The sequence below is a fragment of the Dipodomys ordii genome, unplaced genomic scaffold, assembly GCF_000151885.1.
Source record: "Dipodomys ordii isolate 6190 unplaced genomic scaffold, Dord_2.0 Scaffold14, whole genome shotgun sequence".
Classification (NCBI taxonomy): Eukaryota; Metazoa; Chordata; class Mammalia; order Rodentia; family Heteromyidae; genus Dipodomys; species Dipodomys ordii.
The window spans coordinates 5,294,462-5,309,509 of NW_012267230.1; the positions used below are offsets into that span (position 1 = coordinate 5,294,462).

At 45.6% G+C, this 15,048-nt stretch overlaps 1 protein-coding gene across 1 annotated transcript in view; it reads left to right on the forward strand.

Moving 5' to 3' along the window:
- Kctd13 (potassium channel tetramerization domain containing 13) overlaps window positions 1-15,048 on the forward strand; it is an 18,207-nt gene that overhangs the window by 489 nt on the left and 2,670 nt on the right. Inside the window, exons 2-5 of the mRNA XM_013011431.1 lie at window positions 2,308-2,477; window positions 11,366-11,455; window positions 11,551-11,603; window positions 12,881-13,076. Of these exons, the coding sequence (XP_012866885.1) occupies window positions 2,308-2,477; window positions 11,366-11,455; window positions 11,551-11,603; window positions 12,881-13,076 (509 nt within the window). The remainder of the gene's footprint in view (window positions 1-2,307; window positions 2,478-11,365; window positions 11,456-11,550; window positions 11,604-12,880; window positions 13,077-15,048) is intronic.

A 15,048-nucleotide genomic window follows, 5' to 3' on the forward strand; every position in this document is an offset into this window, starting at 1 on the left:
CCCCCGCCAAAGTTGTAAAATTCGTTTTTCACATAATGACTTGTACATCTCATTGTTGCAATGGGTCCACCTGTATCCCTATTTAAGGCCAAATAAAAACCTTCCATAGCAAAGAAAAATTGAAACAATATATCTCCACCAAACCAGCCCTACAAAAGATTCTTTTTTTAAATTTTTTATTGTGAAAACACTGTACAGAGGGGTTACAATTACATGGGTAAGATAATGAGTACATTTCTTATCAAGCATTATAGCCTCCTCCTTTGTTTCCCCTACCCATCCCTTCCCGTCCTCCCCCCCCCCCCCAACTCCACTTGTCCCGGGCCCGTCACAGCTGAGCTCTTCATACCCTGTGCTAGACTCAACTGCTGTCCCCAGTGGATCCCCCTTCTCCCTCCAGCCCATCCTCTCTCTGTCTTCTCCCTGCTTTCCCAGCCCCCTGTTCCCCAGCCTCACCAACATTTTATAGAACCCCTAAGTGATTCACCAGTAACATTTCATTAATCCTCATTACCTGTCCTTCCACTGTTCACTCTCAGCTCAAAAGACTTGGGAACCAACCCATCAGCTTCTTTCCCACTGTCCGGCTGTTACCCCTCTCAGCCTCAGGACCACTAGCAGCCTGGAGAGCTGGGACCTTACTACTGCTTGAATTCCCCTAGGGAACCTACTCCCACCCAGGTTAACAAGGATTGTGAAAGTGCAAAAATAAAACAGTTGGAAAGTGGGCTGGGAAGGTGGCTCAGTGGCAGAGCACTTGCCCTGCATGCCTGAGGTCCTGTGGCTCAAGTGGTAGAGCGCTAGCCTTGAGCTGAACAGCTGAGGGACAGCACCCAGGCCCAGAGTTCAGGCCCCATGATCGGACCCCCTCCCCCCCAAAAAAAAACAGTTGGAAAGTGGAATTAGGTTTACACATATTGAAGGTTGCTGGGTGCCGGTGGCTGTAATCCTAGCAGCTCAGGAGGCAGAGATCTGAGGATCAGAGTTCAAACCAGCTCAGGCAGGAAAGTCCACATGACTCTTATCTCCAGTTAACCAGCAAAAAGCCAAAAGTGGAGCAGTGGCTCAAACGGTTGAGCACTAACCTTGAGTGAAAAAGGTAAGGGACAGCCCAGGCCCTTGAGTTCAAGCCCCAGTACAGGCAAAAAAATATTGAAGGGGGGGTCTGGGAAGGTGGCTCAGTGGTAGAGTGCTTGCCTTACATGCCTGAGGCCCTGGGTTCGATTCCTCAGCACCACATAAGCAAAAGAAAAAAGCTGGAAGTGGCGCTGTGGCTCAAGTGGTAGAGTGCTAGCCTTGAGCCACGACCGAACCCCCCCCCCAAAAAAAAAATATATATATTGAAGGTGGGGCTGGGAAGGTGGCTCAGTGGCAGAGCACTTGCCCTGCATGCCTGAGGTCCTGTGGCTCAAGTGGTAGAGTGCTAGCCTTGAGCTGAAGAGCTGAGGGACAGCGCCCAGGCCCAGAGTTCAGGCCCCACAACTGACAAAAAAAAAAAATTGAGGTGGTCACATAATTTATTTCTATAAGTATTTGTAAAGTATTGGTACTGGGGACACTTTGGTAAAGGAATCTGACAAGAATCAAGTTTTCAAGTTTCCTTTTTGGAGTAGGAATGACCAATAAGCAAGCAAACTACAAAATTTCAGTAAGTTCTGTGAATAATGTCAACTTGTTACCTTATTACCTTATAACTTTCTAGCTAATAGAGGGTGGAGTCGACAAAAAACATGGTCAGAACTAATACCAGAGATTAGAGGTTTATTAATAAGGTAAGTCCGAAAGAAATTCCTCATGGAAAGGGCCTTTTGACCCAGGACAATTTTGGGAGAACTCACTGGAGAGATTTGAAAGAGATTTTATAGATATGCAGAAGGTTTGTGTGTGTGTGTATGTGTGTATATGTGTGCCCGTGTGTGTGCGCGCGTGCGCTTGTGTGTGCGCGTGCATGCACGTGCCCCCACCCACAGTAGGACTTGAACTCAAAGGCCTTAAGCTTGCTCAAAGAGCTGGCTTTTTTCTGGTTAATAGAAGGTAACAGAATTTGTCTCAAGAATTTTTCTGCTTAGGCTAGCCTCAAACCTTTATCCTCTGAAATCAGACTCCTGAATAGCTAGGATTTATAGGTAAGAGCCACTGGCACCCAGATGGCAGATACATCGGTATCCAGGTTTTCTTGTGACTTTGGAATTCTATTTTTGGTGTGTTTTGTTGTTGTTGTTTGATTATTTAAATAGAAATTTAGTTAACTCTAGCCTTTTCCTACCCCAGAGCCATCTTTTCTCCTTTCTCTCCCCACCCCACCAGGTTGGGTACTGATTGACCGGAGCGGCCGCCACTTTGGTACAATCCTCAACTACCTGCGGGATGGGTCTGTGCCACTGCCAGAGAGTACCAGAGAACTGGGGGAGCTGCTAGGGGAAGCCCGTTACTACCTGGTCCAAGGCCTGATTGAGGACTGCCAGTTGGCACTACAGGTGAGGGTCCTCCCCCACTTCCTGTATCCTTGTGCCCATGGGCTGGAGGGCTCCCCAGCAGTGAGCATTAGGATAAGAAAAAGGAAGTACAGGAGCTGGGAAGGTGGCTCAGTGGTAGAATGCTTGCCTTGCATGCATGAGGCCCCGGGTTCAATTCCTCAGCACCCCATAAGCAGAAAAAGCTTGAGCATTGTGGCTCAAGTGGTAGAGTGCTAGCCTTGAGCTGAAGAGCTGAGGAACAGCGCCCAGGCCCAGAGTGCAAGCCCCATGACTGACCAAAAAAAAAAAAAAAAAAAGAAGTACAGGATTTGGCTAAGAAAGCCTGGCTCTGACTGGCACAACTCCCAAGAATTTGGGGTACTGGCTTCTGCATTCTTCCTGCCTCAGGCAGAGTCCCCTTTCCACCTGGTGTCAGGATTATTGTGATGATTAATTAGTTGCTCTGCTTCTTTCTGTTCCTGCCCAGGCAACCCAGCTGTTACACAGCTGAGCAATTATCCTTAAACACAGCCCTTGTCTAGTCTCTTCTTTGCTTAGAAGTCCTAAATAGCTTCCTATGCCACTAGGGGAAAAATGTAAGTTTAAATTGGAATATAATAACCTCCATGATCTGGTTCTGCCCTGGGAGGCAGCAGTAACAGTCTCTTGGGTTTCTCTGTCCCCTAGGGAATTTTTTTTTTTCTTCCTGCCTATTACAATTTGAACTTGAGGCCTCATACTTGCTCAACTTGAGTCTTGACTCTTGCCATCTTTTTGCTGGTTATTTTGGAGGTAGAGTCTCTTGGACTCTTCTGCCGGGGCTGGCTTCAAACCATGATCCTTCAAGTCTTACCCTCTTGAGTAGCTAGGATTACAGGTGTGGACCACTAGTAACTGACCTCTCCCCTCCCCTCCTTCTGTAAGCAATGAAATTCTCACCTCAAATGGAACCTTGCAGATGCTCTCTGTAAAGTAGGGTTGGGGGGTACCAGAGGCCTGTCTGTTTGGCTCCATTTCTTTAGGTCCCTTAGAATTCTGAGGAGCAAGGCTTGGTAAAGAGTCAGCCTCAGGGATTCTAGGTGACCTTGCTATTGTGGGAATGAACAACCTTGAGCCAGTCTCTTCCTACCCTCTGGTTCTGTTCTTAAGTTCCAAGAGAGAAAAAGCCAAAAGTTAGTACAATGTAATGATTTTTACATAAGCCCTTTTATTCTGTTCAGTTTTTTTTTTTTTTGGTTGGTCATGGAGCCTGAACTCTGGGCCTGGGTGCTGTCCCTCAGCTCTTCAGCTCAAGGCTAGCACTCTACCACTTGAGCCATAGCTCCACTTTCAGGCCTTTTCTGTTTATGTGGTGCTGAGGAATCAAACCCAGGGCCTCATGCATGCAAGGCAAGCACTCTACCACTGAGCCACCCAGCCTATCTGTTCAGTTTTTACAATGTTAAAATATCTTCCTTTATGATACAACAGAAATCCACCTCCCCTTCTTCCTTCCTCTTTAATACTGTTTGACTTCCACTACACTTACTTCATGACTCACTAATGAGTTACCACTTGGAGTTTGACATACATTGAACCAGATCTTGGAAGTACATCCCAGCTCTAATTTTAAGTTAAGCTAATGTTACTACATACTTGTGTGTCAGGAGTGATTTTTCTATCTGCTTGTATATACATCTTACACCCTAGGTTGACATAAAAAAAAAAAAAAAACCATGAGAGAAGTTGGATGATGCATTCAAGGAAGGTCAAATGAGCTAGTAGTGACAGAGCTCAGACTCAACCCCAGTTATTGGACTCCAGGTCTGGTGCTTTTCTTTCGTGTTCCGTACCTCCTTCACAGGTTTCCCACAGATTCTTTCTACAGCTCAGTGTGCTCCTCACAGTACAACTAGGTTTATGCAAGTGTCCCTTTGTCTTTGATTATTTTCCTTTCATTCTCAATTCCTTGCCTACTTCTCTTTTCCTTAGGGGACCTTGGATATGCTTGCATTGTGTGTATACCTTTGAAAAACTTAAGCACTGTGTCGTATGTGTATGCATTTTATATTTCCACAAATGGCACAGAGCTGTGGGCCATTTTCTGTTGATCATTCAGCACTTCTTTCAAGATCTCTTCATGCTGCTGTATGTACATCTAGTTCTTTGCTTCTAACTGCTGCGCAGGAATCTATAGTGCTTGCTCACAGGATTTTATTTATACATTCCTCTGAAGTTAAAGACTTAGTTTGCCTCTTACTTTCTGCGCCCACAAACAGTGCCACTGTGAGAATTCTAGTACATGTCCCCTTGTGGTCCTATGTCAGAGTTTCACATGCTTATACTGAGAGAATTGCTAAGTTATACAGGACATATGCATCAGATTGTGCTCCCAAATGTTTATAGTACTTCATACCCATGATCAGCAGTGCATAAAAGATCCCATGTATACATACACTCAATGACATATTTTTCTAATTTTGGCAATCAGATGGGTTCATCATTGTGAACCCATCAGATTGAGCTGAGCTCTTTTGCTCAAGGCTAGCACTCTACTACTTTGAGCCACAGCTCCACTTCAGTTTTTGAGTGGTTAATTGGAGATAAGGGTTTCTTTTTTTTGTTTTTTTGTTTTTTTTGGGTCCGGTCATGGGGCCTGAACTCTGGGCTTGAGCGCTGTCCCTAAGCTCTTCAGCTCAAGGCTAGTGCTCTACCACTTGAGCCACAGCGCCACTTCTGGCTTTTTTCTTTTTGCTTATGTGGTGCTGAGGAATTGAACCCAGGGCCTCGAGCATGCAAGGCAAGCGCTCTACCACTGAGCCACCTTCCCAGCCCTTTTTTGTTTTGTTGGTCTGGTCGTGGGGCCTGAACTCTGGGCCTGGGCGCTGTCCCTCAGCTCTTCAGCTCAAGGCCAGCACTGTACCACTTGAGCCACAGTGCCACTTCCGGCTTTTTTTTTCTGCTTATGTAGTGCTGAGGAATCGAACCCAGGGCCTCATGCATGCAAAGCAAGCCCTCTACCACTGAGCCACCTTCCCAGCCCCTGGAGATAAGGGTTTCATGGGGACTTTTCTGCTCAGGCTGGCTTTGAACCTCAGTCCTCAGATTTTAACCTCCTGAGTAGCTAAGATTACAGATGTGAGCCAATGGCTGCTGGCTGGACATCTTCTCATGTGTAAACATATTTTTGGATACAGTCTCATTATGTAGCTCAAACTGGCCTTGAACTCCTGATCCTCCAGCCTTAGCTTAGTGTTAGGATTACAGGTGTGCATCATGCACCTGGTAATTCTGTATATTCTTTACCACATTTTGTACTGCTTCCTTTTTCTTGTTGCTTGACAGGAGATTCTTGCATAGTTTAGTCTCCAGGGAAAATTAAGCCCTATTACTTAAGACTATGTATTAATATATACTTCAAAGCATGTGCTTTACATAATAACTTTTCTCTATAGCTACTAGTATGATTCTATTATCATACCATGCCTGAGAGAGTTTAGAAATTACTTAACTTGCTAGATGTGGTGGCACACATCTATAATGCAACATTGGGGAGGCTAAGGCAGGAGGATCAAGAGTTTGAGCAAAGTACCTATGGTTCACACCTGTGATCCTAGCTATTCAGAAGGCTGAGATCTGAAGATTAAGGCTTAAAGCTTAGCCGGCTAGGCAAGGCCAGGAAGTCCATCAGACTCTTATCTCTACTTAACTATAAAAAAGTCAGAACTGGAGCTGTTGCTTAAGTGCCAACCTTGAGCAAAAAGGACAGCAACCAGGTCTTGAATTCACACCCCAGGACAGGAAAAAAAGAAAAAACTTTGAAATTATCCTAGGATACTAAGCAAAACAGTCTGGAAAAAAAAGCCTAATAATTTGAAATTATTTCCTGGGCTTTGAGATTCAGATGAAGAACTTAGTTATCTGCTCTAGATAACAATTTGTAGGGCTGGAAAGGTGGCTCAGTGGTAGAGCACTTGCCTTGCATACTTGAGGCCCTGGGTTCGATTCCTCAGCACCACATAAGCAGAAAAAAAAGCCGGAAGTGGTGCTATGGCTCAAGAGGTAGAGTGCTAGCCTTGAGCTGAAGAGCTGAGGGACAGAGTTCAGACCCCACGACCAGACCCCCCCCCCAAAAAAAAACAATTTGTATTCAGTTTTAGATATTGCCAGAATTGTTTCTTCTGTCTCATGTCTGGCATAGAATATAAATCCCCAGTGATTACTTAATACTTTAAAGCAATAGTTATCAGTTGTAGAAATTAAGGAAACACAGATAACCAAAAAAGTAAAGCACCATTTTTTTCCAGGTCTTTCAGTGTATTTATGTGCATCCACACAAACATGTCTATTTCTCAAATAGTCATAGTATTATATGTACTATTTTGTAAGCAACTTTTTTTTTTTTTGTCATGGGACTGGAACTCAGGACCTGGGTCCTTAGTCCCTGAGTTTTTTCACTCAAGGCTAGTGCTCCACCATTTTGAGCAACAGCACCACTTCTGGTTTTCTGGTAGTTACTTGTAGATTAGAGTCTCACAGACTTTCCTGCCCTGTCTGGCTTTGAACAGAGATCCTCAGATCTCAGTCTCCTGAATAATAATAACCAGCATTATTAGTTATTATCACAAAAGTAGATCCTCTAGGCTCAGTCCAGTTTTCAGGTATTAACCCTGCCTAGCATCTAGACTGAAACTTTGTGATAGATTTTGGGCTGGGGCCACCTAGATAAGACCTTTTAAATTCCTGACTTTCAGAAAATGGGTGGGAGCCAGGAACTGGTGGCTCACGCCTATAATCCTACTCAGGAAGTTGAGACCTTGAGAATCAAGTTTCAAAGCCACCCCAGGCAGAAAAGTCCTTAAGACTTTTAATCTCCAATTAACCACCAGAAAACCAGAAGTGGAGCTGTGTGTGGTTCAAAGTGGTAGAGCACTAGCTTTGAGCAAAAGAGCTCAGGGACAGCACCCAGGCCCCGAGTTCATGTACCACAACTGAAGAAAGAAAGAAAGAGAGAGAGAGAAAGGGAGAGAGGGAGAGAGAGAGAGAGAGAAGGAAAGAAAGGAAGGAAGGAAGAGAAAGAAAAGAAGGAAAATGAATGTGTGGAATAATATATGTTTATTATTGTTTTAAGTTCCTAAACTTGAAATGATTTTTACTCAGCAAGAAATGACAGATTGTGAGTTCTAGGGTAAGGAGATTTCTGGAAAACAACAACCCCAACAAACTACTAAAATGTGAAAATAATTTTAGAACTGGGAAGCTGGAAGGACTTTGAAGAGAATATTAGTAAAAGGAGCTCAGAGTACTCCTTTAAGTTTGACCTTTCAACAGGGAGGTAGCAGGGAAGACTGAAAAAATGATAGGACAGTGTTACTGGAAACTGATGGAAAGGAATCCTCCTTATATAGTAGCAGAAAGCCTATTACCATTGTTACCTCCAGTGATGGAGAAAGTTAAAAATGTGGCAGATAAACTGGGTGATCTAGCTAAGAAGATTTCCAGGAATGTTGAAGTTCAAGCTACCTGAAGAGGAGAGGGAAGCTAAAGAAGAAAGAATTGAACAAAAAGCCAGAAATGGTTGGATTTGAAAATTCTCAAGCCTTTTCAGATAACAGATGGCTTAAAAGCAAAGATTAAAAAGTGCATATGGGGCTGGGCAGGTGGCTCAGTGGCAGAGTGCTTGGCTTGCATGCATGAGGATTCAATTCCTCAGTACCACATAAGCAGAAGAAGCCGGAAGTGGTGCTGTGGCTCAAATGGTAGGGCGCTAGCCTTGAGCTGAAGAGCTCAAGGACAGTGCCTAGCAAAGAGTCTCAGGGACTTTTCTGCCTGAGCTGGGGGTGGGAAAAAGTCTGGGGCTTGAACTGAGGGCCTGGGTGCTATGCCTGAGCTTCTTTTGCTCAAGGCTAGCTAAGTAGTTTATTGGAGATAACAGACTCATGGACTTTTCTGCCTGGGCTGGCTTCACACCAGGATCCTCAGATCTCAGACTCCTTAGTAGCTAGTGTTACAGGCATGAGCTACCAGCTTGGCAGGATGATTTTTTGAGGCAGGATCTTGCTATGTAACTCAGGTTGGTTTTGAACCCAATATCATGGTGTCTCATCCTTCCCTGCTGCCTCCCTGTTGAAAGGTCATCAAACTTAAAGGAGTACTCTGAGCTCCTTTTACATCCTCAGTATATGTCACCACTCTTTCTCAACTAAGAGCACCTCTAAGAAATGTATAGTCACCAGATGTCAGAGGCCCATACCTCTAATCCTAGCTACTCAGGAGGCTGAGATCTGAGAATTGTGGTTCAAGCCAGCCCAGGCAAGAAAGTCCATGAGATTCTTATCTCCAGTTGACCACCAGAAAACTGGAAATGGCGCTGTGGTCAAAGTAGTAGTGTATTAGCCTTGAGCAAAAAAGAACTCAGGGACAGGGTCCAAGCACCATGACCAACAAAAAATGACAAAGAAGAAAGCATGAGCACAAGCCCAAAGTAGAGATGTTGATCTTGAAGACATTTGCGGTTGTAGCTTTTCTCTTACGAAGCAATTCCTAAGACTTAGAAAATAATAAATATAGATGATTTTGTTGGCAGAAGCACTACCAGCTCTATGAGCTTGGACTTAAAGGGACAGGGCCTAGAATAAAAGGAGAGGAAGACTTTGGGCACTCAGACTTCCTCCCTCCCTCCCTCCCTTTCTCCCTCCCTTCCTCCCTCTCTCCTTCCCTCCTTCCCTCACCTCCTCTATTTTTTTTGGCCATGGTGGTACTTGAGTTTGAACTTGGCCTTGTGCTGTTGCTAAGCGGGCACTCTACCACTTGAGCCACACCTCTTAGTCTGGACTAAGAGTGGCTTGAGGAACTTATTGCTGAGACCATCTCTTACAGGTATAGATGCTGTGCAGAAACATTCCTGATCAGGAGTAGGCTTCAGAGTTCCCAATGTTTGGTCTAATAACTTCATTGATCTCTTATCCCTCCCCCACCCACTTTGCACAAGAGCACCCCTAGTGGTTATCTTGCCTGCCCACCATGGCACATTGCATGTGTGGAGTCTTTTCTCACTGGTCTTCTGCTTAAAGGCAAATGCCCTTCAGGAGCAGTAGTTGGGGAGCTGCTGTGGTTTAGGGACAGCATTCTGTACTTGGAGCTGCTTCTATAAAGAGAATGAAGCTGGGGAATCTTGAGAGGAGATGGTTTTTGCATATGAATTAATGGAGGCTAGAAAATGGGTAGACTGTTGGGCTAATCTCCAAGGCAGCTTCCAAGATTTTTGTCTCCCAAGTATTCGTTCCCTGTGTCATCTCCTTGTACATTAAAGAGAACACATGAAGCCAGGCATGGTGGCTCACGCCTGTAATCCTAGCTACTCAGGAGGTTGAGATCTGAGGATCGAGGTTCAAAGCCAGCCTGGGCAGGAAAGGTCATGAGATTTATCTCCAATAAACCACTCGGAAAACCAGAAGTGGCGCTGTGGCTCAAGCGCTAGCCTTGAGCTGAAGAGCTGAGGGACAGTGCCCAGGCCCATGGCCCACAAGTCCCATGACCCACAAAAAAAAAAAAAAACAAGAACAGATGAAACTATGTCATAAAAGACAATGAGGTTTCCATCTTGCTCTCTCTTGGGTTGTTTATGTAGGGAAGGGAGTTGGCCATATCAAAAGGACACTCAAAGCAACCCTATAGAAAAGCCCAAAGGGCAGGATTAGATGCCTCGTGCCAAGAGCAGGTAGGAATTTACCAGCCATATGTGTAAGCTTTCCAGAAATGGATCCTCTAGAGGTAATTATACCTTCAGATGCCTATAGCACCTGCTCAGCACCCCCACATGAGACCCTGTGCCAGACTTGGCTAGGCCTCTCCTGAATTCCTAAGCCATGACACTGAAATTGGAACTATTTTTGTTAATTTTAGCTACCGAACTTGAGGCCATTTATTATATAGCAATAGATAATACCCACTCCATACTTCACTTTCACTCATTTGTGGTCTTTTGTAAAATAGCAGTTCTCATATGCATGCATGCACACACACACACACATACACACACACACACACACCCTGTGTCTGTGCTCTCTGTTGTGATTTTTGTTTGTTTTTGTTGGTTAGGGGGCTTGAACTAAGGGCCTGGGCACTGTCCCTGAGCTTTTTCACTCAAGGCTAGCAATTTATCATTTTGAGCCACAGTGCCACTTCTGTTTTTTTTTTTCTGGTAATTGGAGATAAGAGTCTGATGGACTTCCCTGCCCCTGCTGTCATTGAACTGTGATCCTCAGATCTCAGCCTCTTGAGTAGCTAAGATTCCAGGTGTGAGCCACTGGCTCCTGGCTTTCTTTTGGGTTTTTATTTGCTTCTGCACCAGAAGTATGCTGTTGCCATTCTATGGCTTTGTAGTGTATTTTAATATTTGGTAGAGTCAATGTTTCCTCTTTGGTCTTAACTTTATAAATTGGGGGCTAGGAATGTGGCTTAGTGGTAAAGAGCTTGCCTAGCATGCATGAAGCCCTGGGTTCGATTCCTCAGTACCACATAAACAGAAAAGGCCAGAAATGGCACTGTGGTTCAAGTGGTAGAGCACTAGCCTTGAGCAAAAGAAACTCAGGGACATTGCCCAGACTGTGAGTTCAAGCTCCAGGACTGGCAAAAAAAAAAGAAAAAGGAAGGAAGAAAGAAAGAAAGGAAGGAAAGAAAGAATGAATTTACCAAATAATAGATTTTGAAATTTGGGCCAGGGTGAGAATAAGCTGCATGTATGAAGGAACAGGAAGGTGGGGTCTGAAGCCAGCCATCTGGGGAGAGTGTTAAGGCTGAGATTGAAGACCTCAGTAAAGGTGGATTCTTGCAGAGCCCCGGGCGTGGTGGGCAGCTTTGGAAGACTTTTAAGGGGGATGTGAATGACCTCTGGTTGTGCTGTTAACTGTCTTCCACTTCTTCCCCAGCAAAAGAGGGAGAACCTATCCCCGCTGTGCCTCATCCCCACGGTGACATCTCCCCGGGAGGAGCAGCAGCTCCTGGCCAGTACCTCCAAGGTGAGGCCCCTGGCCCTGGAGGGTGGAGGCTGAATGGAGATGGAGGCTGAGGACTTCTTCCAGCCTCACTAGGTCCTCTCCTTCTCCCCCAACAGCCTGTGGTGAAGCTGCTGCACAACCGTAGTAACAACAAGTACTCCTACACCAGGTAACTGGCATGGGGGAGGGGGGAGGGGGTATATACGTGCATGTGCCCCAGAAATCCCAAGGTTGAGTATAGCCCTGCTGCTGCCCCAAGGGGAGGGTCACGTGGAGGGTCCCAAGTACACATTCCAGCTCTACCTCTTGCCCCCCAAGTACCTGAGCAAGTATTCTCCCCTTTGCTTCAGTTTGTCATCAGCAAGCAGGATGTAGGCAAGGACTAAATGATAATGGCTGGCGTGGACTAGGCACTTATTTTCCAATAGTATTGCTCTCTGTCTCTGTTGATTTACCCAACTCTTACAGTAGTATGAGGTATGTGTTAGGCTCTAGCTATAGAAGAGATTGAATCTTGGAGAGGGAAGTAACTTGCTTAGTGTCACTCTATTAAGAAGTAGCAGATAGCAGGCATCAGTGGTTCATGCCTATAATCCCAGCTACTCAGGAGGCTGAAGTCTGAGAATCCCACTAAGACTTTTTTTTTTTTTTGCCAGTCCTGGGGGGCTTGAACTCAGTGCCTGAGCACTGTCGCTGAGCTTCTTTTGCTTAATGCTAGCACTTTACCACTTGAGTCACAGCACCACTTCTGGCTTTTTCCATTTATGTGGTACTGAGGACTCGAAGCCAGGGCTTTATGTATGCTAGGCAAGCACTTTACCACTAAACCACATTCCCAGCTCTAATCTAAGACTTTTATCTTCAGTTAACCAGCAAAAGGCTGAAAGTGAAGGTGTGGCTTACGTGGTAGACCACCAGCCTTCAGCATAAAAGCTAAGTAAAAGCCAGGCATTGGTAGCTCACATCTGTAATCGTAGCTACTCAGGAGGCTGAGATCTGAGGATTGTGGTTTCAAGCCAGCTTGGGCAGGAAAGTCATGAGAGTCTTATTTCAAGTTAACAACTAAAAAAGCTAGAAATGGAGCTGTGGCTCAAGTGGTAGAGTATTAGCCTTGAGCAAAAGAGCTCAGGAACAGTGCCAAGGCCTGGAGTTTAAGCCCTATGTGTGTGTGTGTGTGCACGCGCATGCACGCACACACAGCTTAAGCAAGAGCTTGATGCTCATGCCCTGAGTTGGAGCCCTAGTACTAACACATAAAGTGCCATGGCTGGGATGCTAGATGAGACAGCCTGGCTGAGAGCTTGCATGGAGAGCTGCTGTGGTTGGATTTGCTTAGCTGGAAGCTTTCTACTGAGCAGGACCAGAGTGCCAGGAATCTGGGCCCCTTTGGGGGGAGTGTAGTAGGAAATCCATCACACTGAGGCCTGCTGGCTCCCTGGTCTTCAGCACTTCAGATGACAACCTACTTAAGAACATCGAGCTGTTTGACAAACTGGCCCTGCGCTTCCACGGGCGGCTGCTGTTCCTCAAAGATGTCCTGGGGGACGAGATCTGCTGCTGGTCTTTCTACGGGCAGGGCCGCAAAATCGCCGAGGTGTGCTGCACCTCCATTGTCTATGCCACAGAGAAGAAGCAGACCAAGGTCAGAGGGATTCAGGGCCTGGTCAGGGAGGGAGGTGAGGGTGCAGCCTGGGGCCCTGGACAGAGCAAGCTCAGTATATCAGGCTTGGGAAAATCCTTGGAAGTCAGGAGCCAGAGTTCTGGGGTCTTGGCTGTGAATTTAAGGGAGTTACTTTACTTGGCAGTCTCCGTTCTTCTACTTGTGAAATGAGTGGAATTCTATTTTATTTATTTTTGCCAGTCCTAGGGCTTGAACTCAGGGCCTAGGTACTGTCCCTGAGCTTCTTTTGCTCAATGCTAGCACTCTACCGCTTGAGTGAGCCACAGCGCCACTTATGGCTATTTCTGTTTGTATTGTGCTGAGGAATTGACCCCAGGGCTTCATGCATGTTAGGCAAGCATTCTACCACTAAGCCACCTTCCCAGCCCTCTTATTTTGTTTTAATTTCTGTTTTGGTTTTAGTGCTAGAGACTGCTCAAGGCTTTAAGTAGAACATTCTTCTTAATTGAGTCCATAGTTTGAAAGCTGTCTGCCTTCCCTTTAAAATAGTATGCAGGTTTGGAGGTACACATGTGTTTAAAGTCTCAGAAGGATCTATTTCCAAAAGTGGTTTTGTTTCTTGTTATTGTTTTGGTTTGGTTTTTGTGTGTGTGTGTTCCAGTACCAGAGCTTGAACTTAGGGTCTCAGACTCACTTAGTTTTCTTGCATCATGGCCTATGCTCTGCCAGTTGAGCTGTGTGCCTCCAGTCCAGCATTTTTCTGATTAGAATATGGAGATAAGAGCTTTGCAGACTTTTCTGTCTAGGCTTCCTTTGAACTGAGATCTTCAGATTTTATCCTCCTAAGTAGCTAGGATTATAAGTGGGAACCACTGTCCCCAGCTTTTTTTTTTTTTTGGTCGGTCATGGGGCATGAACTCGGCCTGGGTGCTGTCCCTCAACTCTTCAGCTCAAGGCTAGTGCTCTACCACTTGAGTCACAGTGCCATTTCCAGTGTTCTGAGTGGTTTATTGGAGCTAAGAGTCTCATGGACTTTCCTGCCTGGGCTGGCTTTGAACCGCCATCCTCAGATCTCAGCCTCCTGAGTAGCTAGAATTACAAGGGTGAGCCACCGATGCCTAGCATTTTTTTTTTAAGTTGAAAGTTTTAGGTATTTTTGCAGTACTGGGATTGAACTCAGCTTTGAGCTTGCCACGCAAATACTCTTACTTCTTGAGCCACACCCTTTGTTCGCAGGTTTTGGTGTCATGGGGGTTTGAACTCAGCACTGTCCACTTAGTAGGCAGATGCTATACCTCTTAAGCAATACCCCAGATCTTTTGCCTTAGTTACTTCTAGGACAGGACTGGACTGGGCCACAATCCTCCTACTTAAGCTTTCTATGGAGCTGGGATGGTGGCATATGCATCGCCATGCCTAACTTTTTTTTATTAGTCGAGAGAATTTTGGTAACTTTTTGTCCAGGTTGGTCTCAAACCCTTAGCCTCCTGATATCCACCTCCCAAGTAGCTAGGATTACAGGTGTGACCCATTCATCTTGATTTTGTTTTTTTCTTTTTTTCTGGTGCCAGTCCTGGGGCTTGAACTCAGGGCTTGGGCACTGTCCCTGCTTTTGCTCAAGGCTTGTATTCTACCAAGCCACAGCTCCGTTTCCAGCTTTTTTTTAAAGATCTGACTGTGTAAACTCCAGGCTAACTTCAAACTTGAGATCCTCCTTTTTCAGCCTCCTAAGAATTGGGATGATAGGATTGTGCCAAAATAAGTTGTGTCAAAATAGGTTCTTAAAACCTCAGGACCAGGGGCTGGGAAGGTGGCTCAGTGGTAGAGCGCTTGTCTTGCATGCCTGAGGCCCTGGGTTCGATACCTCAGCACCACATAAGCAAAAAAAAAAAAAAAACAGGCCAGAAGTGGCGCTGTGGCTCAAGTGGTAGAGTGCTAGCCTTGAGCTGAAGAGCTGAGGGACAGCGCCCAGGCCCAGAGTTCAGGCCCCACA